At 35.8% G+C, this 27,272-nt stretch overlaps 4 protein-coding genes across 7 annotated transcripts; 3 read left to right on the top strand and 1 right to left on the bottom strand.

The window, feature by feature from the left end:
* Nucleotides 1-60: 60 nt before the first annotated feature.
* Nucleotides 61-8,704, top strand: acd (ACD shelterin complex subunit and telomerase recruitment factor). 4 transcript variants are annotated; one of them, XM_051115467.1, is made up of 13 exons: nt 61-316; nt 392-513; nt 787-877; nt 2,739-2,818; nt 2,924-2,968; nt 3,083-3,117; nt 3,245-3,396; nt 3,485-3,563; nt 3,680-3,850; nt 3,927-4,007; nt 4,117-4,448; nt 4,596-4,708; nt 8,423-8,704. In XM_051115467.1, the coding sequence occupies exons 1-13, from the start codon at nt 197-199 to the stop codon at nt 8,505-8,507; spliced, it is 1,506 nt and encodes a 501-aa protein (XP_050971424.1). In that variant the 5' UTR covers nt 61-196; the 3' UTR covers nt 8,508-8,704. The 4 variants fall into 4 exon arrangements, with proteins under 4 accessions (XP_050971424.1, XP_050971426.1, XP_050971427.1 ...); XM_051115469.1 differs by having other exon boundaries at nt 3,927-4,034; nt 4,632-4,708; XM_051115470.1 differs by having other exon boundaries at nt 3,927-4,034; nt 4,618-4,708.
* A 1,464-nt stretch (nt 8,705-10,168) lies between these two features.
* Nucleotides 10,169-16,623, top strand: ogfod1 (2-oxoglutarate and iron-dependent oxygenase domain containing 1). Its single transcript, XM_051113761.1, has 13 exons — nt 10,169-10,397; nt 10,558-10,703; nt 10,776-10,822; nt 10,901-11,001; nt 11,084-11,200; nt 12,325-12,416; nt 12,912-13,040; nt 13,122-13,235; nt 15,192-15,271; nt 15,383-15,639; nt 15,720-15,836; nt 15,956-16,014; nt 16,139-16,623. The coding sequence occupies exons 1-13, from the start codon at nt 10,241-10,243 to the stop codon at nt 16,295-16,297; spliced, it is 1,575 nt and encodes a 524-aa protein (XP_050969718.1). The 5' UTR covers nt 10,169-10,240; the 3' UTR covers nt 16,298-16,623.
* Nucleotides 16,624-16,947: 324 nt separating this feature from the next.
* Nucleotides 16,948-19,972, bottom strand: fbxl8 (F-box and leucine-rich repeat protein 8). The gene is made up of 2 exons (XM_051114762.1): nt 19,674-19,972; nt 16,948-19,021 (listed from the first exon to the last, which is right to left on the bottom strand). Exons 1-2 carry the CDS (start codon nt 19,808-19,810, stop codon nt 18,055-18,057), a joined length of 1,104 nt encoding a protein of 367 aa, XP_050970719.1. The 5' UTR covers nt 19,811-19,972; the 3' UTR covers nt 16,948-18,054.
* Nucleotides 19,973-20,107: 135 nt separating this feature from the next.
* On the top strand, nt 20,108-26,135 carry tradd (tnfrsf1a-associated via death domain). The gene is made up of 6 exons (XM_051114764.1): nt 20,108-20,222; nt 20,695-20,741; nt 20,826-20,979; nt 21,530-21,810; nt 25,317-25,443; nt 25,569-26,135. Exons 2-6 carry the CDS (start codon nt 20,721-20,723, stop codon nt 25,865-25,867), a joined length of 882 nt encoding a protein of 293 aa, XP_050970721.1. The 5' UTR covers nt 20,108-20,222; nt 20,695-20,720; the 3' UTR covers nt 25,868-26,135.
* The last annotated feature ends 1,137 nt before the right edge of the window (nt 26,136-27,272 follow it).

Here is a 27,272-nt window from a genome sequence, read left to right as displayed (position 1 = left end):
CATTGCCACAACTACCGCAAGAGGGCAGCACCGATTTAAATGTATGCGATTGTAACGGAACTCAAATCGTCAGGTGTATTTTTCTACACGGAACGAAAATATAGCATCAACGTTTAATAAGGAGGCGCGAAGACTTTAACGGTTTGATGAACTCCTTTATTATATTTGCACTAGTGGACAATAACAGATACACACAATGAATCCACCAAAGATAAAACGTCGCCGAATGGCAGAGCTAGAGCCGTGGATAGAGAAACTCATCCAAAATTACGGCGAAAGCCAGTGTGAAACGACTGTAAAAGCAAACGTGGTCGGGGTAAGTAGTTTTATATGTGTTGTCATGTATGTAGAGTGTCGTGCGAGTACTAAAGTGCGGGTGTGTGTCGTTTAGGTGTGTGATATATCAGACTCGCAGCGGATGGAGCACACAGATGCCTGTATGCTGTTCATGTCCGATGGGAGCGCTGTCATTCCCGCGGTGCTGAGCGACGCCGCGTGGGAGCGTCTGCAGGAGTGAGGGACCCATTAATCCTCTGTTATGACACCACTCACTACACACCTGAGCCCCTGTTTTTATCTGACTCATCTGGATAATCGGGCCCAGTGAAAATCATGCTGAAATAAGCACAATCTAGCTGTTACAAGGGTTGCCTTACAGCAACTGTTGCTTTGAATTTTGCACTTGCATGAGTACATTTACAGAACAGGCGCTATTTTAATGTAATGATAGTAAATAAATCAAACGTAAGTGTGACAGTGTCAGAGTTTTGTTCTCTCTTTCTTCAGCTTGGAGGAGATGGAGTCTTTCACAGGCCTGCACAATGCTATAGTATACATTCGCAGCTTTGAGCTGAAATTCGACATGAACCCTGATCTGGTATGTTATATGTATTTATGTTTTTTATCCCAACCACTTTTTTTCATTTTAGTGCTGATGCTGTGGCATTACTAATAGTAATAGAGGGTTTGCACTTACGTCATGATTTGGTCAGTTACCCGAATGCGTGGCCATATTGGCAATACACGAATGTAAACAACAGCATGGATTGCACAGTTAATGTACTACTGAATATGTTGTTCTGCTAATTTATGCTGTATAAACCATGGAAAACCATGTGTGGAAGCTGCTAAATATAGAGAAGGAATTAGTAAGCAATATTTTGATAAACTATAAAAGTTAACGGGTGGTAAAGGTATGTACGCGCAGAATTAATTAAAATGTTACACTAATATTTCACCTGCCTGACTGGAAATGATAAGAACAAACATGAATGTTGTCAAGATTCTTGCCCTGGACATCCTGATTTAGTATGGGCAATCACATACACCTTTTGTTCCTCAGACACCAATTAAATGAATATGACCTCATGGTCCCACCTCTTTCTTCCATATAATTCCATGTTACTTCCTGTCTACTCTTTAGTGTACTATCCAAAACCTCATCTTAAATTCTTCGGCTTTGAAGTCAAAAAGGTTGAAAAACCCCGCATTAAAGCACATTAAAACAGTCACTGATACTACCAAATGAAATGATTATTTGAATGTTGTTGGCCTATGAATTCCAAACAAAGAAATCTTTGTATATGTGATAAGATGCAGTCACATTTAGTATTGTTTGGGCAAATTTTCACAGATGAAATGCAATCATTTCAGTAGGAATCTGCGTAATTGCGAATTAAGATTTTGCAACCGTTTCAAATTTGTCACACGGATTCGCCGTAATGACAAACAGAAAGCTTCTTGGTTTAAAAATTATTTCTTCATACACACCAACACTATTGATGATAGACCATTTTGCTTGCAAAATTTTTCCAAATCTTTACTAATGTGGCAGTACCAGTCAAAAGTTTTTTGTTTTTGCTTTTTAAAGAAGTCTCTTCTGCTCACCAAGCCTGCGTTTATTTGATCCAAAGTACAGCAAAAACAGTGACATTCAAAAATATTTTGACTGTTTAAATTAACGTTTTTATAACGAGTGTATTTTAAAATGTGATTTATTCCTGTGATTTCAAAGTTGAAATTTTAGCATCATTACTCCAGTTGCATGATCCTTCAGAAATCATTCTAATATTCTGATTTGCATTTTTTGTTATTATTATTATTATTATGTTGAAAACACCTGAGTAGATTTTTTTTTTCTTTGATGAATAGAAGGCTCAGAAGAACAGCATTTACACTAACATTATAAATGTCTTGATCATCACTTTTGATCAATTTAAAGCATCCTTGCTAAATAAAAGTATTAATTTCTATAATTTCTTAAAAATATATATAATTGGTATAGTGTATAAAGTTACAAAAGCTTTGTTTTTCAGATAAATACTGATCTTTGGATCTTTCTGTTCATCAAAGAAAGCTGAAAAAGATGTATTTACCTATTTCAAATATTGATAGTAATAATAGTAATTATAATTAAAATGAAATAAATGTTTCTTGAATAACAAATTAGCATATTAGAATGATTTCTGAAGAATCATGTCACTGAAGACTCAAGTAATGATGCTGAAAATTTAGATTGATCACAGGAATAAATTATATTTTAAAATATATTCAAATAGAAAACAGTTACTTTAGATAGTAAAATTGTATTTTGGATCAAATAAATGCAGGCTTGGTGAGCAGAAGAGAATTCTTTAAAAACATTAAAAATCTTACTGTTCAAAAACTTTTGACTGGTAGTGTACCTTTAAATACATGCTTGTGTGTTTGGCTTCTTTTATGTTTGTTTGTTTTTTCAGGCATCCTGCCAGTTTTACTTGAAAGTCAATCAAATGAACATCGTATGCATCGCCTCAAAGCAACAACACCCCCCCAGCTGGCAAGTCATCGATCTCTCTAAGCGTGCACAATGATGTGTCCTAAATCGCACGAAAGCATTATCAATTAACCATTGTTAATCTAATCATTATTCATTATCTTTCAGTACAAGTCTCGAATCAGTCAGAGATCAGATCAGAAAGACGTGGAGGTGTGTTGACCTTATTTATAGAGTGTGAGAACACGTACATCTCACACAGAACTACATTGTGTTTATAAGCTGATGTGTTTAACGGTTGGTGTTAATTGTATTGCTCTTTGTCAGATCCCTCAGGGAGGGTTCAGTAAGTTCAGCCTCTGGTAAGTATCTACATACATACATACTTTCTCTTTGTATTTCTTCATTTCTTAAGATCATTTACAAAGCGAAGACACATGCTGCTTCACAGAAATGATAAAGACGTGCGTTATGTACCTAAATTCCCAGGGGTCTCGCTCTCATCTCTATTGGACGTGTGGCACAATGACATTATAATAAATATTCTAAATGATGCAACAGAGAAAATAACTATGTCTGCAACATATTGTCCAAGTGTGGCGACACCAACTCACTGGCACCGGGAGAGACTTCATTGGAGGGTAAAACTGCTTCCTTGGCAACTTAATGGCACCAGCTGTTGACCAGACAAATTATCATTGCGTATGGGTGTGTGTGTGTTTTTTCCAGGGACAGGAGCAGTTCATTGTCCCCGTGCCTTTTCTTCTCATCCCGGAGGAACAGAGGGAGCTGATGACAGCTGATCCCAGTACTGTCTGCTGCCTAATTAATTGCTTTTTTCATGACAACCCTTTGGGCATTCAACCAGATTTCAGCTTGCATGTGGCGCACTGTGCATATGTGTTTTTGTCTCGTGTACGTCAGTGTGCGCAGGTGCAGAGAGCGAGAGCGAGACGCCAAATGACTTGGCCCCGCCCCCTGAAGAATCGCATCCAACCGGCGCGTCGAGTGCAAACCAAACAATGGCCGCTCAGGACGGTATAAGTGGCTCATGTCCAGATGAAGGACAGTCTACTCTGGTGCACACAAGACCAGGTGAGGTTTTACATAAGAAACTCAGTGCTGTTCCAAGTAGATGATGTGTTGTTAAACGCATCCCTCCGTCTCCCAGAGGTTTTGTGTGGAACGGGGGAGCTGTCTGGGGACGGAGAGAGCCCATGGGATATGTTCACAGAAGAGCCAGCTCTATTAGGTAGATGTTCCACCTCAGACTCAAATGGTAATTTCCTGTTTATACAAATGTATAAGGGTGTCATTGTAATTGTGCACTAATCATTTCAATCATTTATGTGCTGATACAGACCCAGAACAAGAAAGTCAATCGATTTTAAAGGAAGCCGCTCCATTGCCTATAGCAACAAGCACCCAAACCCAGTTCTCAAAGCAGAACTCAGCAGGGGAGTCGGAGGATGGCATTACACGCAGTCAGAGACCAAAACCGACCCAGTTTAGTCCGTCCCACTCAAGTGATAAGTCTTTCAGAGACCCCAGTCAGGAGCAAGACAAAGAACGTGCGCAGAGTCCTCCCTCGTGGCTCATCCATAATACAGCCCCACCCTCTGAACGGACGCCCCTAGAGCCTTCACCTGCTGGGGCAAAGCCCTTAGCATCTCCACCCACCAAAGCCAGGAAAGTGAGTGTAAATTGTATTAATGATATTTTGCTGTGTCCAAGTTGGGCAGTGTGGCACACTTGCATAATATGATATGATTAATGCTTTCTGTGGGAATAACCAAATTAAAAATTTATCTAATCCTAATCTATTTGTATATTGCATCAGAAATGTTGCTACATTGTCCCAGTTTCCCTGTCGCAGGTGCACTCAGATGGAACGCCTTTTTCCTATTTGTATCATCCACAGCCTCAGGTTGCCACAGCCCTCGGCCATTTCCAGTGAGTATGATGTGTTCCCTACTGACACATGCTGATTATAACATGCTTGTAATGTGATGGCCAATGTACTTACACAAATATCAGTCAAAATTTGGACATGTATAGATGTTACTGACACACACTGCCTTTCAAAAGTTTGGGATCAGTAAGATTTTTAATGTTTTTTAAAGAAGTTTCTTATGCTCATCAAGGCTGTGTTTATTTGGGATCAGTAAGACTTCTAATGTTTTTTTTTTGTTTGTTTTTTTTTTTTTTTTTTTTTTTTTTTTGGCGTTTTTATGCCTTTATTTGGATAGGACAGGAAGCGGAATGGGAAAGAGAAGGGGGGTGGAATCGGAAAAGGTCCACGAGCTGGGATTCGAACTTGGGTCACGTGCCCCTTCTAATGTTTTTAAAGGGGTCATCGGATGCAAAGCTCACTGTTACATGTTGTTTGAACATTAACATGTGTTGGCAGTGTATGTACACATCTACCCTGTAATGATAAAAGTCCATGCAGTGGTTTTTAATCAATCTGTAAAAATAATATTCCCTTTTTCAAATCGAGCCGTTCTCAGATGCCTGTCGGTGTGGCATCACACCCACAGAGGCCGCTCCCACATGAGCGTCTTATCTCAGATCAGCTGTAACAGTCCGACCTCCGTTGTTTCGATGCCAGAGCAGGGATGTAAATTAGACATGAATATCTCTGATTGAGCGATTGAGGTGTTCTGTTGCTGGATGTAATAATGAACATAGTGGTTGTTCGGCTAAACGCGCTAAATGAGGCTAAAGCATCTCTTGAGCAGCTCGTCACTCCACAGAGAGAAGAGAGGGGCGGGGTGAGCAGAGCTCATTTGCATTTAAAGGAACAATCCCTCAGAATGGGATGATTTTTGCAGAGCTCATTTTGACAAGGTAAAAAGGGTGTTGTTTTACAAAACCATTGAGAATTTTTAACCAAAGTATATTAGAGACTTTTCATTAAGACCCTAAAGAATCATTTCAACTTTTGGAAAATGGGCATCCGATGACCCCTTCAAAGAAGTCTCTTGTGCTCATCAAGTAACCATTTGATCAAAAATATTATTTGATATTATTTGTATTATTTTATATATTTTATAATATTAATATATATTATTTGATCAAAAAATGCAGAAAAAAGTTAATATTGTGAAAATATTATTTGTGTGATCAAAGCTGAATTTGGGACATCATTACTCCAGTCTTCAGTGTCACGTGATCCTTCAGAAATCATTCTGATATGCTGATTTATTATCAGTGCTGGAAACAGTTGTACTGCTTAACATTTTTTGGAACCTGTGATACCGTTTTTCAGGATTCTTTGATGAATAAGACATTAAAAAGAACAGCATTTATTTAAAACAGAAATCTATTCTAACAGTATACACTACCATTCAGAAGTTTGGGGTCAGTTAATTTTTGTACTTTCTTTTTTGAAAGAAATTAGTACTTTTATTCAGCATGGATGTGTTAAATTGATAAAAAGTAATAGTGAAGACTTGTATTGTTAGAAAAGATTTCTATTTTAAATAAATGCTTTACTTTTTTTTAACATTTTGTTCATCAAAGAATCCTTAAAAAAAACATCACAAGGTCGAAAAAAAATATTTGGCAGCACAGCTGTTACCACCATAGATAATTCTAATAATAAATCAGCATATTAGAATGATTTCTGAAGGATCATGTGACACTTAAGACTGGAGTAATGGCTGATGAAAATTCGGCTTTGCATCACAGGAATAAATTATATTTTAAAGTGTATTCAGATAGAAGGCATTAATTGTAATAACATTTCGCAACATTTTTTCCTCTTTATTTTTGATCAAATAAATGCAGCCTTGATGGGCATAAGAGACTTCTTTTAAAAAAACAATAAAAGCTTTACTGATCCCAGACTTTTGAAAGACAGAGAGAGAAAGAGAGAGAGAGAGAGGGACAGAATGTATGTATTAAGGTGTTTTGTTCTTTTTATTTAGCAAGGACACATTAAAAGGACACATTATTCAATCAGGACACATTGATCAAAAGTGGCAGTAAATATATTTAGAATGTTATAAAAGATTTCTATTTTAAATAAATGCTGTTATTTTAAACTTTCTTTTTATCAAAGAATACTGAACAAAAATCACAGTTTCAACAAAAATATTAAGGAGCAACTGTTATATTTTAACTTGCATAACAAACTTTCATCCACCATTAAAAAAAAAAGTTCGCATCGAGTTCGATTTTCTGCGTTTTTCGCATCCGTAGCAAGCATTTTGAGAGGTGTTGTGACAGTTCAGAGCCACCATATAAGTGAACGCCAAAATCCAGACCTTTGTCTCGCAGCACAAAGCACTGTAAAGGTCCTTGTACACCGAGTTCACGGAAATTAGTCGTCTTCTTTATAATATGTGGCTCCACTAATGCTAGCAAAGCATCAAAGTTTACTGACATTCTGAAGTAATCTTTGAATCACCCGGGATAATCCCACAGCTCCTTAAGGAGGTGCACACAACAAGTGTTCTCTCCCTCTTCTCTATATCTTATAACTGGATGGACCCAATGTGTCCTTTCTTTTTCTCTTTTTAAAGGAGAAGTCCACTTCCAAAACAAAGATTCACATATAATGTACTCACCCCCTTGTCATCCAAGATGTTCATGTCTTTCTTTCTTCAGTTGTAAAGAAATTATGTTTTTTGAGGAAAATATTTCAGCATTTTTCTCCATATAATGGACTGATATGGTGCCCTGATTTTGAACTTCAAAAATGGAGTTTAAATGCGCCTTCAAACGATCCCAAATGTGATTGTAAACAATCCCAGCCAAAAAAGAAGGGTCTTATCTAGCGAAACGATCAGTTATTTTAATAAAAAATAATACAATTTATATACTTTTAAATGCCAAACTTGTTTTACTCTGCCTGGACCGTTTACTTTGCAAAGACTGGGTCGGTACTTCTGCAGTGATGTAGGATGATTTTGAAATGATTTTTGAAGTTGAGGGAGAAAATACGATTGGAGTTTTTCGACATACCCTAACTGTCTTGAACCAGAATATACAGAGTTCAGGGAGAGTAAGATAAGACGAGTGTTTGAGATTAAAAAGTATTTAAATGGTATTTTTAAAATGAAAATAACCGATCGTCTTCCTCAGCTGGGATCGCTTACAACCGCATTTGGGATCGTTTGAAGCCGCATTTAAACTGCATTTTGGAAGTTCAAAATCGGGGCACCATATCAGTCCATTATATAGAGAAAAATGCAGAAATGTTTTCCTCAAAAAAAACAATTTCTTTACGACTAAAGAAAGAAAGACATAAACATCTTGGATGACAAGGAGGTGAGTACATTATATGTGAATCTTTGTTTTGGAAGTGGACTTCTCCTTTAAGAAGAGCATTGACAACAAAATCATCCTTACGTTTGAAAATTTCATTTTGTATTGTTTTGCTCCTAAATAGTAGAAAGGTACATTTTAATATTTTTATCTTAAAATATTTTATCTATTTTTAATACATATACTAAAATATACATAATATATGTGCATAGGTGTACATAAGTGTGTAACATAAGCTGTACAGTATGAAGAGTAAAACCAAATCACCTGGGAATGAAGCCATCCTCTTTCAATATTTCCTAACCACTGTAACCAACACCCCTCATATCCAAGATCTATCTGTTGGTTGTTGCTGGTTTCTACCTATGTATGTGTGTGTGTGTGTCTGTCTAGAATCCCAGGGCATCTAATACAGTGGGCGGTGCGTTATCTGGGGACCTCTGACTGTGCAGATGTCAGCGCTGAAGCTGGTTCATAAGCCATTACCTTAAATGACATGATGTTAGTTTTTTTTGTTGTTGTTGTTGTACATTTTTTTGTTGTATTTAAATCTTAGGTGTAGTCCAAAAGAGAGATATATTTTCTATAAAACTCTACTGTTAATGGATGCTTCTGTCTTAAGTGGAAATTAATTCCGCTGTGTCAATTGTAATAAATGTTAATATTCAAATACTATGACCTGTGTCAGTTTTTATCATTTCATCATAATTTTACTTACGTAACTGTGTTTATCTCTTTTAAGCCATGGTATTAATGCTTTTTACCAAACAGAAACTTTGATTTGTCACTAAGAAATGACTGAAGGTGGGTATGTTGCCAAAACACTAGGCATAAAATTTTAAAATAAAACAGGGTGAGGATGGAAATTTGCTTTGCATAATAATAAACACTAAATTATACATCTGAAAATGTGAAGATAATATATTCATCATGTTTTGTGTTTACAACAAAATTACAAATGAATGAACATGAACAACCTATATAGACTATATACAGTTAAAGTCAAAAGTTTACATACACCTTGCAGAATCTGTAAAATGTTAATTATTTTACCAAAACAAGAGGGATCATACAAAATGCATGTTGTTTTTAAATTTAGTACTGACCTGAATAAGATAACATAAAAGATGTTTACGTATAGTCCACAGGAGAAAATAATAACTGAATTTATAAAAATGACCCTGTTTAAAAGTTCACACACACTTGATTCTTAATACCGTGTTGTTACTTGAATGATCCACAGCTGTGTTTTTTGTTTAGTGATAGTTGTTCATGAGTCCCTTGTTTGTCCTGAACAGTTAAACTGCCCACTGTTCATCAGAAAAATCCCTCAGGTCACTAAAAATCACTAAGCAAAACAAAAAAAGCTGTGGATCATTCAGGTAACAACACAGTATTAAAAATCAAGTCTATGTGTAACCTTTTGAACAGGGTCATTTTTATAAATTCAACCATTATTTTCTCTTGTGGACTACATGTAAACGTCTTTTATGTGAAATATCTCATTTGGGTCAGTACTAAATAAAAAATAGCATGCATTTTGTATGATTCCTCTTATTTTGGTACAATAACATTTTGCAGATTCAGCAAGGTGTATGTAAACTTTTGACTTCAACTGTATATAGATACACAAATTATTTTATTTTAAATAAATTAGACTTTTATTCAGCAAAAACATGTTAAATTGATAGAAAAGTGATAGTAAGACATTTTGTTACAAAAGGCTTAATTTTTTGAATAAATGCTGTTTCCTTTTTTTCCTTTATATTCACAAAAAATCTTGAAAAGGTTTCAAAATAACAGGCAGCATAGCTGTTTCTAACACTGATAATAAATCAGCATATTAGAATGATTTCTGCAGGATCATATAACACTGAAGTCTGGACAAATGGCTGATGAAAATTCATCTTTGCCACCACAGGAATAAGTTACATTTTAAGGTATATTAAAGTAGAAAACCGTTATTTTAAATTATAATAATATTTCATATTACTGTTTTACTGTATTTGAAAAATGTACTGATCCCAAACATTTGAACGGTAGTGTATTGTTGTTAGACAGTACTGTATTTTATCAGAGAAACTCCGATAACTCCGCTGACCTGTAGGGGCAGTAACGAGGCAAAAGCACCTTTGACTGAATCCGCACGAAGAAGAGCAAAGGAAAAGAAAACAAAAGTCCCCCTAGGTTTATTTCCCTCATGGTGTTGTCATGCCAGCTAAAAAGCGACAGAATGATCCCGAAACGGGTAAAAAGAATAAGAAAGAGAAACGAGGTGAACTCGCCGTGATTAACCCGGATCTGCGGGATGACGCTGTCCAGAAAGGCATGAGAGACGCATGGCAGAGGAAAGAGAGCTACACCAATGGTATGTTTGTTCACCCACGTGACACAGTAACAGTACAGTTCAACAGTCTTTTATACAGTTGCTGTTAGCAGAAAAGAGCAGAATTAGTTTGGTTTTTAGAGATAACGCAGACTGGTGTGTGTATTTGTCGTGTTTGTGAATTGTCTGGTCTCTGTTCCAGGTAATATCCACCTGGACTGTGAGCCCTTTCCTCACTGTCAGATCACTAATTTCCTGCAGAGTGAGAGCTTTGTGGAAAGTCTGCAAGCAGAGCTCCTGCAGCTGAATTTTAACAGCAAGTCAAACGATCTGTACAAGTTTCAACAGGTATCAGTCTGAATCATAGCTATATATTATGAAGAATTGAATGCTGAGTCTTAAACTCTGTTTCTTCTGCAGTCAGATGATCTGAGAGAGAGAAAGGAACATCATATCTCACAAATAAGGTGAGTTCAAATGAATTTCTGTGTTGAAGTTTCTGTGGATTGTTTTGCTCACAGACGTGTTGTTTGTTGGGATCTCAGGTCTGTGATTTTTGGGGAGTTTCGTGTTTGGTTGTCAGAAGTGTTGCAGGTGGATCTGGAGGCGACTGTCGATATATCCTGTGCAAAGTACGAGCATACAGGTAAATCATCCTGACTACTTCTTGACCAAACACTGTGCAGTAGACAAGGAGGTGATGTGTAGCTGGTGTGCTCTTCGTGCAGATGTTTTGCTGTGTCACGATGATGAGCTGGAGGGACGAAGAGTTGCGTTCATCCTCTATCTGGTACCTCCCTGGGAGGTGAAAGATGGAGGGATGCTGGACCTGTTCAGCACTGACGGTGTGTGATACAAGAGCATAAAATTATTAAAGTTAAATCATGCCATCTGAGTCAACGTGAAACTGTTAATTTTGGTTGAAACATGATATTCAACAAAAAAAGTTACTAGATGTTTTTGAAAGATTATCAGAAGATAATTTTTCTTCTTTGCAATAAGGTGTTTTTTTTTTTTAAAGAATTCTCTTCTGCTCACCAAGCCTGCATTTATTTGTTCCAAAATACAGCAAAAACAGTAATACTGTTAAATATTTTTACTATTTAAAATAACTCTTTTCTATTTGAGTATTTTTTAAAACGTATTTTATTCCTGTGATTAAAGCAAAATTTTCTGCATTACTCCAGTCTTCAGTGTCACATGATCCTTCATAAATCATTCTAATATGCTGATTTGCCGTTTAAGAAGCGTTATTTATTATTATTATTATTATTATTATTATTTAAACAGTTGAGTACATTTTTTCAGAATTCTTTGATGAATAGAAAGATCCAAAGATCAGCATTTATCTAAAATAAAAAAAAAAAAAACTTTTGTAGCATTATATACTATACCATAGCTTGGAGTCAGTGTAATTTTGGGGGAGAAAAAAATGTATAGAAATTAATAATTTTATTTAGCAAGGATGCTTTAAATTGATCCAAAGTGATGATAAAGGCATTTATAATATTAAAATATTTCTTTTTCAGATAAATGCTGTTCTTCTGAACCTTCATCAAAGAAACCTGAAAAAAAAATTGATCAGCTATTTTCAGCATAATAACAATAATAAATGTCCACAATAATAGACTTTTTGCACAGCAAATCTGAATATTAGAATTATTTCTAAAGGATCATATGACTGGAGTAATGATGCTAAAAATTCAGCTTTGAAATCACAGGAATAAATTGCATTTTAAAATATATTCAAATAGAAAGCAGTTATTTTAAATAGTAAAAATATTTCAAAATTTTGTTTTTGCTGTACTTGAGATCAAAAAAATGCAGGCTTGGTGAGCAGAAGAGACTTTTAAAAAAAAGTTCAAAAACTTTTGACTGGTAGTGTACAAATTAATCATGCACAAGAACCATGTGTCAATGTAATTAATTGTTTGTTTCTTAGTTGATTATAATTTTGTGTGTTTCACAGAACACTGTCAGCCTGTGAGTGTTGTCAAGTCTCTGCTTCCTTGCTGGAATTCTCTGATGTTTTTTGAGGTGTCCCCCGTCTCCTTCCACCAGGTAGTCAGAAGATGTGTTGTTTTAAGATGATTTTTATAATATTATAGTTAGGGGTCGACCGATTATCAAGGATTTTTATGGTTATCGGTATCTGTAATTTTTAAAACTGATTTGCCAGTATTTAAAGTATTTAAAGAAAGTTTTTGTCAAAGCCCTTGTTTAGTTTTCATTATTACACAAGACAACGTTATTGGTCTACTTGATCTGTAATATTCTGTATTAAGGTTTTATTTATGCTTTCATTTTTCTTTTCTTTTAATTTTTTTAATGTTTTAGTTTTTTCAAGTTTACGTTTTTTGTCTAACTCAGTGTTATGTCAATTCCATATGATTTTTATTAGTTTTAGTTCTAGTTAAAAGAATTGTCCTCCCTCTTCAAAAAATCTTCTTTTGTGTCTTTTTAACAATCATAGCATTGGTCTGCAGGATTGGTTGTCCATTCATTAATGATTTACATCTGCTTTAAAGAACTGAACTGTAATCTTGTCTCTCTTAGGTGGCAGAGGTTCTTTCTGAGGAGAAATGCCGTTTATCTCTGAGCGGTTGGTTTCATGGCCCGTCCCTACCAAGACCCTCACGCTACATTGAACCCCCAGTTCCCCGTCACACTCACATCCCCAGAGATGTAAGTTAGCGTGAGAGAGCGTTTTTGATTTGTGACATGATCAACTCAGCCTGTATCTGAATCACAGTGTGTTTGTTATAGGAGAGTGTGCTCTTTGAGTGGGTGAATGAGATGTACCTGGATCCTCGCTATCAGGCTCGGGTACAGCAGGAATTCGAAGAGAGTTCTGAGATTTGCTTGCCTAGTTTCTTACAGGTCAGTCATCATCATTATTATTAATTACACAATCTTCAGGTATAGTTAACGTACATATGTACATCAGGGTTTGGCAATACAATTGTGTATATTAACTGTTCAATAAACTCTGGCAGAAGATGCTTTTATAAGGCCCTTTTAGCCTGTGCTGTTGTCCATGTATAATTGATGCAAAGGAGAAATTCCTGTAGATGTGAAATATAGTGACATGTCCCATGCCTACACTAGAGGCATGCAGTCAGAGTAAGTTTTAAATAATTAAGTGTCTGTTACTTATTTATAATTTTGCACATTTATAAGAATCACATTTCCAGACTCTGCGTGCAAGAATATGGAATTTGCTAACTTTAGTGTTTTTGGATGAATGAGGGATTTTTAAATCTAAATTAATGTTAAGTGGAAATTCAGTATCATCTATTTTCTAAATGCATGTTATTGATCCATGCATCTGTTTAATTAATTTATTTTTTTTAAATCGTTTTGACCTCATAATTTTCTTATTAAAATGTCTAAACTCTATCCTCCAGAAAGACAGATTTCTCTCTAGTAACATATGTTGGACTTCTCTAGGGCTGTCATGATTCCTCGATTCAATTCGAGTTTCTCAACTACAGTTTCCCTGCATCGAGTAACCAGCAAAATACCCGATTTGGCGCATTCCACAAATGAGAATCCATGAAATGCATTTTTAGGCTTCCAAGGCTGCATGATTATATTAAGCTCATACAAAATCATAATAAAGCATAATGCTATTGTGAATTCACAAATGATACGATTCAATTAAATATATGCAATGCAGGTTTAATATATGTGCTTTGATTATTTGTGACCCTGGACCACAAAACCAGTCTTAAGTAGCACGGGTGTATTTGTAGCAATAGCCAAAAATATACTGCATGGGTCAAAATGATAAAATTTTTTTATCAAAAACAAAAGATATTAAGTAATCATGTTCCATGAAGATATTTTGTAAATTTCCTACCGTAAATATATCAAAACGTAATTAGTAATATGCATTGCTAAGAACTTCATTTGGAGGTGATTTTTCTCAATATTTTGATGTTTTTTTGTTTGTTTTTTTGCACCCTCAGATTTCCAAATAGTTCTATCTCGACCAAATATTGTCCTATCTTAACAGACAATACATCAATGGAAAGCTTATTTATTCAGCTTTCAGTTGATTTATAAATCTGACTGGTTTTGTGGTCCAGGGTCATATTTACATTTAATTATTTAGGTAAAACCCTCACTCTCAGTTTACATGTTTTGATGTCCACATTTTTAAGAAATTGTAGTGGCTGCAGCATTTCTGTCATGAAGAAATGGCATATATCAAAGATTAAGTGAAAATTTGAATTAAATATTATTTAATCAATATTAAACAAGAATTAGATCGTGCAGTAAAGTGTAAAAACAATCGTCAAGCTGTTGATGCCCTTTGCAGTCATTTGTTACAATGTGAAATATACATTAGTTCCATTGTTTGTAAAATATTATGTATTTTAACAGCTTTGTTCAAAAAAACCATATGATTACTAGCTTTTGGTACTTTATTTGAACCAATTAGTATTGCCCCATTGCTATTAAATATGATTTTATGTCATTTTAAAGTCTGTTGTTCTCTTAGGTCTATTTTTATTACAATAAAAAACAATTTTAATTATCTGATTACTTGATTAATCGTCAAAATAATCGACCAATTACTCAATTACCGAAATAACCGTGTAAGTAACAGCCCTAGACTTCTCCAAACATTTTGTATGATTAAATCCCGCTTATTTCTTATGACCAAATGCAAGCGTGCATTCAGATCTATCTGTTTAATCTACAACCTAATGCAACCTTACTGTACATTGTATTCTCCTTCCTTTATCAGAAACTCTTACATAATCTATTTCCACACACTTCAAAGTATCTCTAATGCTGATATCCTTAATTTTGCCCTTTAACTCTCAGGAGGAGAAACTGAGGCAGGTGCGCAGTGCACTGCAGTCGTCTGAAATCCAGTGGGAGAGGAAGGGGCCACCCAACAAGAGGTGAGATCCAAACCACCCGTATTTTGTTTGATAATATTTTAACTATTAATCTCTTTCTGCTTTGATGTGATATTTATATGCTCATGTATTAATGCCTGTCACTGGGTTTAGGTGTTATGGACGTGCAGATATGCAGAGCATCCCATCATGTGTACAGGAGTGCTGGGAACTCCTCTCCTCTGAGTCATTCTTCATCCTCTTATCCAACTTGACCGGTCTCCGTCTACACTATCTGTGCGGCGATGAGGATGAGAGCGAGAACGAAGATGAAAAGAGTGAGACAGACAATGGAGGTGGGGAGGGAAATACACAAGCAGGAGGCTCCAGTACTGATGCTGCTGCTTCATCAACTGAGAAGAAAGAGAAAGGTGATCAGTGTGTGCATGGTTTTTTTGCTAAATTCAGTTTTTAGATAATTTTTACATTTTACCTGTGTTTTCTTTTGCAGGACCTCCTACTTGTGTAGGAGAACTGCGTCGCTGGGCGCATGGAGACTATACATTGTTACATGACTCTGTCAAAAGAGAGTATGCATTGGATCTTCAGCTTCACATGGGCTGTGCGGGTATGAAATATGACATTTGCATTTGTCCTTTTTGCTATTAGTTCATAAGTGTTTGGATTGAGGAACAAAGGGTTGAAAAAGTGCAAAAGCATATCACAGCCTGTTTTTTTTTTTGTCAGGGTGGAAGTCAGAGTTTGGAGGATTTACGTCTTATATTGCACATGATGAAGATGAGGAGGTAAGTGATGGTGTCACACAATGTCAGGTTTTCATTTACTGATTTATTATATTATAACATATGCAAACACAGCAGACTAGTGCATATTATTCCTTTTGTTGACACTGTGTTTTTTTTTCTCTAGCTTCTGACAGTGTATCCTGAAGATAACTCCCTCGCTCTGGTTTACAGAGACAAAGACACCCTCAAGTTCATCAAGCATATCAATAATAGCAGTTCCAGCCAACTTTCTTCTCAGAATACCATGGCATTCTATGACTTCTCTTTTAACTACTATGAATGATGAGAGAAAATCAAATGTTTGATTGGCTGGCTGACTGACTGTGTGTGAGTATGCGAAAGCAGAGTGCATTGGACATACATTTCATAACATTTTGAGCTCAATATACACACACAAAAATAAGTTTGAAATATAAAAGGCACTTTCATTTTTGAATGTGTAAATTTCACTTCCAACTACAAAGAATTCAGTGTTAGGTGTGATGAAGTCTCAAAATGAAATGTAATCATTTGGTTGTTAGAAGAGCGATTGTGCTCTGATGTCAATAAATGTTAATAATTAACACATGAACAATGACATCTGTGTTCGTTTGAAGCCCTTTCTATTATATCACGGAACTATAACAGGTGTTAAAACGCCATCCTTTGTCTCAGTCTGAGAACCTTAGTGAAAACGGTTATATTTTAGGTAATTCATCGTCATTATGTATACCTGACTGTATACAAACTTTAATTTTTGGAACATACAAGAACATTTTGAGATTATTATTATTATTATTATTATTATTTTAATACAATGGAAGTCGGTGGGCTCCAGTGTTGTTTGGTTCCCAGTGTTCCCACATTCAAAATATCTTTTTTGTGCTCTGTTAAAAAAAAAAAAAAAAATTACACTACCAGTCAAAAGTTTTTAATGTTTTTTTTTTTTTTTTTTTTAAGAAGTGGCCTCACCAGACCTACATTTATTTGATTTGAAGTCATGCAAAAAAGCTAAATTTTGAAAATATTTTTACAATTTAAAATAATTGTTTGCTATTTGAATGTATTTTAAAATATAATTTATTCCTGTCATCAAAGCTAACTTTTCATCATCATTACTCCAGTCTTCAGTGTCACATGATCCTTCAGAAATCATTCTAATATGCTGATTTGCTGTTCAAGAAACATTATTATTATTTTTATTATTGTTTAAAACAGTTTAGTACATTTTTTCAGGATTCTTTGAATAAAAAAATCCAAAGATCAGCATTTACCTGAAATAAAAAAGCTTTTGTAACATTATACACTATGCAGTCAGTATTTTTTTTCTTGGGGAAAGAAATTATAGAAATTAATACTTTTATCTAGCAAGGATGCTTTAAATTGATCAGAATAGATGATAAAAACCTTTGCAATGGTACAAAATATTGCTATTTAGATACATGTTGTTCTTCTGAACTTTCTATTCATTAAAGAAACATGAAAAAAATTCTACTCCGCTGTTTTCAACATAATAATAATAATAAATGTTTTTTGATGCTTAAAAATCAGCTTTGAAATCACAGGAATAAATGATATTTTAAAATATATTCACATGAAAAACGGTTATTTTAAATAGTAAATATCTTACAAATTTTACTGTTTTTACTGCACTTTGGATCAAATAAATGCAGCCTTAGTGAGCAGAAGAGACTTTAAAACCATTAAAAATCTTACTGTTCAAAAACTTTTGACTGGTAGTGTAAGTTGTACAGGTTTGGAATAACATGAGGCTGAATAAGTGATGACAGAATACTATTTTATATTTGATTGATTTTAGTGAAATTTATTTGAGTGAAGTAAAATGTACATGATTTTCTTAACATCTCAGTATTTGTTTTCTCGCTTTTGCTGTAGTGACAGCATTTGAGCTACAACCTGATGATCACATTCCCCAGTATGATCTGAGAATAATCCAAAGAGCATCGTCAGCTCAAATGGAAACAAGAACATTTAAAGGATTTCACATAATCAGCGTCACAAATGGAGTTATTTGATTAGACCTTGATTAGCTTGAAAGCATTACTGTAGATTATTAGGGGACCATGGGTGAGGCTCTTTATGTGTTTTAAGTGTGTATCTGCAAAGATTTGGACAGTTGGTGATGAACGCTGTTATTACTTCTTGCGAGACCACACAATAACAGTGAACCTCTTGAAGCCTGATGCACTGCTTTGCTAAGGCTATCAGCTCCGCGTTAAGTTCAGCAGACGGGATTGTCTGCACCTCCAAAATCTCTAACGTTTTTGCGTAACTCTGCCTGACTATCCGGATTTCGTCCAACAGCAAAGTCCAAGTGAGCAGCCGAAGGCATCGGACAGGGATGTTGGGTTGCAGTACCCCTGGAACGTGCAATTCAGGCAGGGTGTGGTCCAGCACAAGTTCCACCCAGAGATGCGGGTGTCTCAGTTTCAACTCTAACCATATCTGGTCACAGAGTGACACGGTGTATTTGAGCGAGCGTTCGCAACGGAGCTCTAGTTTCTTTAGTGCTGGTCGCTCTGGCAACATGAGATCTTTAAAGACGTCTTGTGACAGACTAGCCTGAAAAACTCCAAGAACGTTGAGTGACCGGCAGCATTTCAGCACTTGCCGCAACGTTTCGGCATTAACGCCACACACCAGAGAGTGATTGTTGATGTAAAGGCTATGCAGGGCAGGGCAAAGCATGGCTACACTCCTGACAAAGGAGTCGCTGAGGGTGAAGGGTACACCCCTTAGGTCAAGCACGGTTAGGGACGACCCATTTGTCAGTATGTCCACTAAACCTTGCTGCAGGTCTTGACCAGCATAAAAAAGAGGCGTGTTTCCCACACAACTGATGGAAAGTCCTTCCAGCCGCCCGTCACCTCTGGCAACCGCCTGCCGCAGCACCTGCAATGCTGTTTTGCGATTGGCTGGATCGGTAAGGCACATTCTCAGTTTCAAATTTCTGACCAATGGCAGAAGAGCAGAATACCTGTCTGGGACAGTGGTTCCTGACTCACACCTAAAACAAAAGAGAAAGACATGCATAATTTTTGTTATTTATTATATAGTTATTATGATGACGAGTATGCATTTAAGTTCATGTGACAATATTTTGTGACAACATGGTAGTGCCTGGTACAAAGTCTTCATTAATGACGTAGTGTGCTTTTATGAGGGTACTAAATCAGCAAAGAACCTTTGGTCAGATATGCGGCCATTGAGAAGAAGAAATAGCTCAAACATTTTTCCTAGACAGCAATGAGATTATAATAAGAAATGGAAAGCGGATGGAGGCTTTTAGTCTCATTTTTCTCAAAGGTTTTCAAATGCATACACCATTTACAATTTCAGAAGATCTCAAAGAATGTCTCAAACTGGGCTTAGAGTAGTCAACATAGCAGTTTTCAATCAAAAGTGAGAAATGTTAATATAACTGTAATCAATTATCATTAAGCTACCTTTAGAATATAGGCTCATCTTTGTAATTTATAGTTATAAGGTCATACTAGCTACGTTAGTTAAGTTTATTGTAACTCTGTATGTATTATTTCTCCTGGGAATTTTTTGGAGACATGTGAGACAAAGTTAATACCTACATGCAGTATGATATCTCAATTACTGTAAGTCTCCTGAGATATAAAAGAGCAACAATAGAAATCACCAGTTCTTACCTGACTTCAGTGTCTTTCCATGAGCTTGGGTGTGTCATGATATTAGACCAAGCCTTACAAACAGTAAATGCATTGCATTTGTCCTGTAAAGACAGGAAAGAGAAAATGTGTGCAAGGATCTCTTCTGGCAGATCCATTCCATTCCAAATCAGCCTTTTATCTTCTGTCAGCCGCAGTACGTTCAATACACTTGGAACGGGTTATCTGATATTATAACCGAAAACCTCTTAACCCAGCACAGTTCGTGACGACTCCACTGTCTGTATGTCTGTCAGACTTCTGAAAAAAACATATGCGTTCTCAAACTTCTGTACTTCCTCCTGCGTTACGAGTTCCGTTGTTAAACGCAGCGATGAAAACAAATGTGGAGCTTTGAGCCAATCAACATCGAATCCGGGAGACTTTTAGCCAATCAGATGGTTGAACACTGCAGTGGGTGTGTCTTAGTAGCCAAGACGGTGCTTCGACACCTCGAAAGTTTCCTTCGTGTAAAGTTGCAGGCCTGTTTAGACTTCCTTATCATTCAGACAAAGTTCACCAAATCGTTGTGTAAGTAACATGTAATATATATAACAAGGCGGAGGTTTCATTTTCGCTAATATGTGAATTGAAGGCAAGCAGTATTATGTTATGTTAAACTTTTGTTCACGTGAACAGTAATATGTAAGTTACAAAAAAATAAAAGCCACGGGACTTGTGTGAGCGAGCGTTTGTTTATGATTTATCCACTGACCTCTCATAAATGTAAAAGGTTAACGTTGTTTAAACGTGAGGCATCATGTTACCTGTAAACATGTGCATCGCATATCCAACAATCACCAACGTCTGACCCCATTTATGTAGCTGTATCGACCATCAAGCTCACAGCCTTATAAGGAAGTGGTTACATCCTGGGAACACAAACAAAATAATGTGCTTTTGTGTTAGACTAATAAGATCTTAAAGGAATTCTGCTTTGCTTTCATAATTTCTTTGTCTGTGTGTTTTTTACGTGCTGTAATTTGTTTGTTCACACTCACAGGATTGAGACAGGAGTTTGATCAGAAGATGGACAGTATAGACACAAAGGTACATTGTGTTTACATTTTATGTCAGTCCGGATGTTGTCTAAGTGAATTAACATTGTGTGTATGATTTTATCTTCATCTGCAGAGGTTAAATGACAGCAACGGCAATGATGGTGCATTTTCAGGGTGTGCTGTGCTCTTCTTGGGGTGTAGCAGTCCAGCACACAATCTTCTATCACTTTACAAAAACGAGCAAGGGAAATTCAGCGTGTTCAAGGTTATTAAACTCACCCTCATAGGTAAGCGGTCATACGTGTGGCCACCAAGTACATATGAACCAGTCATAAGATTTCATACATCATCTGAAAGCTGAATAAATAAGCTTTCCATTGATGTATGGTTTGTTAGGATAGGACAATATTTGGCCAAGATATTTGAAAATCTGGAATCTGAGGGTGTAAAAAAAATTGTTATTCTCAAAATATTGAGCACATCGCCTTTAAAGTTGTCCAAATGAAGTTCTTAAAGTTAGCAATGGATATTACCAATCTGATTAGGTTTTGATATATTTACAGTAGGAAATTTTCAAAATATCTTTATGGAACATGATCTTTACTTAATATCCTAATGATTTTTGGCATAAAAGAAAAATTGATCATTTTGACCCATGCAATGTATTGTTGGCTGTTTCTACAAATATACCTGTGTGGCTTATGACTGGTTTTGTGTTCCAGGGTCACATTTTAAGTTAATCAAATTATACAGAAACTAAAAGAGTATGACATTTTACTTATACAGTAGATTTATGTGGCTTTGTGATTGATGCAATTCTAACTGTCTTTGATCTAGATTCTGTTGGTGGACTGGAAGGGTATGAAATCCTAAAACTGCACGATGCTGATCCCTTCCTTGGGGTGGAACTTAAATTCATGGCCATGCCTCCCTGTCAGCGATTCCTGGAGAGCTATGCGTGTGGTTCGCTTGCTCAGTTTCTGTCCCAGCATGCCTCACGCCTTCTTACTCTTTCTGATGGGGTTGTCATGGAAACACAGCTCAAAGCAGGGATACACACGTTGGACCAAAGCCTTCAAGATCTAGAGATGTGTCTGGAGCACATACGGCAGTCACAGGTACGTGTGTTTGTTTTTTATGGTGATATGGATAGTTTTATACTGCTCTGTACTTTTATGAGCAGCTGTTTGCACAGAACGTCAGATAACGGAAGTAAATCACAGTTCACTGCTGCTTAAGAGGCAATTTTACTTTTTTTTTTCTGACCTTTAAGTTTACGATGATTCGTTTTAAAGCAAAGTTTATATTTAGGCCAAAAGATCATAGGTGTAAATGGTGCTGGGAATTCCCCAAATCAAGAGGGCTTCCGATATTGCTAGAAAATACACAGTTTTAGCATACATAACAAATAGGAAATGTTAATTGACCATGCTCTTAACACATTTTCAGCTCTGAGAAGCTGCAGGTTTTTAGATTAAAGATAAGTCGATTTGATCACGTAAGCATGTTTCGGACAACTGCATAAATGTCTGTGTACAAATCATACATATGTACCGTTCTGAAACCTGTTCCTGATAAATTACTCATGCCCATGTCATCCACGATGTTCACGTCTTTCTTTCTTCTGTCGCAAAGAAATGAAAGTTTTTGAGGAAAACATTCCAGGATTTTTCCTCAAATAGTGGACTTCAATGGTGGCCATTCGGTTGAAGGTCCAAATTGCAGTTTCAATTCAACTTCAAAGGGCTCCACACAATCCCAGCTGATTATGCAATGTGTGAAGTCGAGCTAGTGCAAGAGGAACATTTGTGGTAAAAAAAAAAAAAATATATAAATTTGTATTTTTCTTAGAAAATGACAGATCGTTTCAGTAGATGTGACCCTAATTCTTTAGCTGGGATTGTGTAAAACCCTTTGAAGCTGCATTTAAACTGCAGTTTGGACCTTCAATCCATTGGCCACCATTGAAGTCCACTATATGGAGAAAAGTCCTGGAATGTTTTCCTAAAAAACCTTCATTTCTTTTCGATTGAAGAAAGTAAGACATGAACATCTTGGATGATATGGGGGTGAGTAAATTATCAAGAAATGTTCAGCTACTGCTTTAACATGATTACAACAGATAATAAAAAGGCTGAATAGAAAAATTTGCTATTAGACTAAATTGCTTTTGAAATTGATGGTTTAATACTCTTGGCAGTCAATAAATTACTGTTGTGTTTTTTTGAGGATGAGGGGATGCCACACATCTGTCACGTCTGTACATGTTGGCATCTGCTGGCAACTTCTACAAAGCTTAATTTATTAGATGCAGTAACTAGAAGTCCTTGCTTGATTTGGCATCAACAACAAAAGATATGGGAAGCATTTTTTCTGGCTTTTAAAAGTCGATAGGCCTATTTAGTTTGTTATACTTTCTGATTATATGGTTGCAACTTTATAATTTGCATTTAGCCTGCTTTTTTCCTGTTGTCTGAAACCATGTCGGAACAGAGCTATGAATCAGTTTTAGTTTTTACATTTGCAGAGTCTGAGATGTGAAAACCATTCTTTAGCTTTCAGTTCCTTTAGGCTTACTTTCAAATTTTTGCTACATTGTGAAAGTTGTAAAAACCAGACAGTTAGTTGTGGCTTTAAACTTTTATGGTCAGAACATGACAAACACTTCATGTTTTTTTTATTCTTCTTTACACTTTTTCCAGTCGTTTTTCCTTAACACAATAAATGTCTTAACAGAAAAATATAATTTATTAGTTTTAATGAGTAATAGTTTCAAGTCAAGAAACAGATCTGCGTTGTCTAATAATATAAAAAAATAATATACATATACATACATACATAATATATATATTTTTTTGTGCTTGAGTTAGAATGCAAATGTAGATTTATGTTCATTTTCAAAATCTGTAATATCTGTAAAAATTGTAGCAACCTCATTTTTATATGATGAAATATAATTATTCTGACTGTGTGTTTTTTTTTTTTTTTTTTGATTAACCATTGCTCATCCATAGATCATGATAATAACAGCTAAAACCACAAATATAGCACCTCAATACCATGGTAAAAATGTAATATGGTTTCAAGGTATTTGTATGAAAAACAGTAGTCTAAATACATTTAGTATAAATGCATAAATGCTATGGCTTAATAAAAAAAAAAAAAAAAAAAAAAAAAACTGCAATTATATTCCATTACCGCTCCTTCAGTACATTTGATACATGTCTACATTAACAATCCAATAAAATTCAACACAAATATAACGTTACCCACATTTCTGACACAATACCACTGTGCAGTTAGTGCTACTATAGTAAATCTAAGGTAAATGGCAATTTGTAGATTGAAAAAGTCTTCTGACTGTATTGTTGCGCACAGTGTTCCTGCTGTTTGTCAGCGCTGTTTCATCTGGCTTTAAACCGAGTCATTTGGTTTTTTTCACTAAATTCAAGCGCTTCACACTGGACATCACAACGCTGCTTAGTTAAGTTTGCGCCACACCGCCGTTTGAACTTTGAGCCGAGTGGATAAACGATCTGAGTGGTGCGCTTTAAATAACTAGCGCTCTTTCGTCCGTCTTTGCCGCAGAAACATTATATCAAACATCTGTTGAACTCTTGTTATCGTTTATTGATAGTGATTTATCGCCCAGCCCTACTTGTAAGTAAACACTGAGCAAAAATGTTTATTCACAAATGATGTAAAATCAGAAATGCTTGCTGTTGGACTGAGATTTCAGGGATTATTACTGAACATTACAATAAAAAGATTACTTATAACACCAGTATGGTGAAGTGCAGTTTGCTTGAACAAAGAGTGACACATGAAGATCTGGCTTCTTGTAAGTCCCTCACAACCTTCTTATGCCAAAACTAGTCAGGTCTGTAAACGGAACGCCTTTGACTTCTTGCTATGATGCTGTTTTTCTCTGTCCTGATATCATCATGGAAATTGTGTCTGCAAATGCCATTCAGTAGAAGTACAGATGGTATCTAGTCTGATGTATCAGTCTTGCTCTGATGAATATAGGTTTATTGCGAGGCTCTCAATGAAATTAAAAGGATAGTTCACCCAAAAATAAAGATTCTGTTATGAATTACTTACCCTCATGTCTTTCCAAACCCGTAAGACCTTTGTTCATCTTTGGAACACAAATACTCTTGTGATACTCTTGTGATACTCTTGTGAATGCACGTTGAGTGACTTTATTGGTTGAATAAAGTTGTTATTTTTGTTGTCTTTGAGCACAAAAAGTATTTTCGTTGCTTCATAAAATATAGTTGAACCACTGATGTCACATGGACTATTTTAACAATATCCAAGTTCAGAGCAAGTTCCATTGCTGTCTATGCAAGCTCTCGTATTTCTTTAAAAATATCTTAATTTGTGTTCCAAAGATGAATAAAGATCTTACAGTTTGGAATGACATGAGGGTGAGTAATTAATGACAGAATTTTCATTTTTGGGTGAACTAACCCTTTAACACCTTTTGAGAAATATGTTAAATATCTTTTTTTTTTAACTAAACAGTTGCCAACTAAGCCTTACGTTCTGTGAATATAACAGTATGGTTCAGATATGTTCAAATAAACAGCTGTTTATTAAATGGATGGCTGTTTTGTAGCCTGTGCGTTTGCGAGATGACGAGGTCACACAGTTGGAGCAGCAGCTGCAGAACAGCTACGGTCCTCCCAGTCAACCACCACAGGAGCTGCCCAGAAACTGCTTTCTGTTTCAGAAAAGAGTTTTTGGTGAGTTTAAACGTTTTTTTGTAAAAAAAAAAAAAAACATTTTACATTTGTATTTCTGTTATCACAGACTAGATTTCAGATTCACATTCAAATTATTTTTGTCTCCTCCTTCCTTGTGCTCTCAGATGATAGGCCTTTGACTTCAGCAGACCAGCAATGGTTTGCTGGTAATGTGGGACGGGATTGGAAACGAGTGGGACGGGCTTTACAAAAGAACTGCCGTGCCCTAAAAGGCCCTGCTATCGACAATCTCGCCTATGAGTATGAGAGGGAAGGGCTTTATGAACAGGCCTATCAACTGCTTGGACGTTTCATCCAATCAGAGGGCAGGAGTGCCAAACTGAGCCGTCTTATCAGTGCACTAGAGGAGACAAAACTGACCAGCATGGCAGAGATCATGTTGGGCATCCAGCCACGAGATTGAGACTGTACGAGAATGAATGAATGACGTATGTGTGTGTTCTTTTTGTACATGTGTGATTGGTTCCAAGATATATAGCTACCTTTTAAGAGTGTCCGCTCTCTCATTTTTGTGATTTTTTTTTTTTTTATTATTTTATTTTTTTTTTTTTTTACATTTTATTTTTTTCAATCATGACCTTATAATGTCTCTGTTTCTTACTTGAAATTTCACAATCACCTGTCATCTGCCCAAACTTAAATCAATTTTAAAATAAAGAGTTTTTCATGCATATTTCATGCATAACTCAAGATTTGTCCTCCACATTGTCCTGTCTGCGTTTTATCAGACATCGCATAGTCGTTACGTGCATGAGAGCAACAAACTGTAGATGCTAAAAACAGCATCACTTTAACTTCCAGAACTTGAGTGCGTCTTAAAACAGTGAGTTGCCCTCTGGTGTTGCCCTCCTGTGTTATTGTTAGAAGGCACTTAGTTTAGCAGGACCACTGCTACAGCACAGCTAATATGGATTGACTCTTAATCGGCACATTACATGAAATCACTCATACGTTAAAGACAACTGGAAATACAGAGCTTGACACCACTTTAAAAATTAAATTGTGAGGACCAAATTCCTGTTATGCATATTAAGGATATTACTGAACTATAGATTACTTTCATAATAATGTTTCTAAATAAACTGCTTTCTAGTCCAAAAGCATGCTTAATCTGATTATAAAACCGGTCCACTGAGTATAGGTCACCTATATTGATCTAATTTTTTTAAGAGACTGGAAAGGATAAATATGACATGAGGCAGTATTAAAGAACCCTAGCTAAATGTATTGCAGTTAGAAATTCAATCCTGAAATCAATATTCGGAAGTTCTATAAATAAACACCAACCCACGTAACAGTAGCATATTACTTCTTTTTCTGATAAGCTGCAACATTTGGAGAAATGATTGAGGATTTCCTGTTTTGTTTTGTTTTTTTTCTTCATTCTGACGTTCTTGATCTGAGAAAAAGGTGTGGGGAAATGAATTAGTCAAATAATCGGTTGGAAAAAAAAACAGGAAAAATGAAAAAGTCAACATCTGGATCTGATTGTGTTCTAATACGCTATGAGATGCTATTATTCTTAGAAATTAATTTTAGCTTAATGGTATCTATTGAGGGCGGTCAGATTAATGAAATGGATGAGGCCTTTCTCCATTAAAGCATTACGCAGACCTGCCATTAAAGTATTACATGGTTAAGAGATCACATTCATTTTAGTTATGGGGATTTAGAAGCTCCTAGTCGTTTTCTAGAGTGAAATCTAACATTTTCATTTATGAAAAACCTGGTGATTAAATATCAGAAAAAAATTGCACAACAGTTCCATTGTTACCTGTCTGGTGACATGCTTTGCTAACCGTTTCATT

The sequence above is a fragment of the Labeo rohita genome, chromosome 7, assembly GCF_022985175.1.
Source record: "Labeo rohita strain BAU-BD-2019 chromosome 7, IGBB_LRoh.1.0, whole genome shotgun sequence".
NCBI classification, from domain to species: domain Eukaryota; kingdom Metazoa; phylum Chordata; class Actinopteri; order Cypriniformes; family Cyprinidae; genus Labeo; species Labeo rohita.
This window is presented reverse-complemented; position numbering and strand designations above follow the sequence as displayed.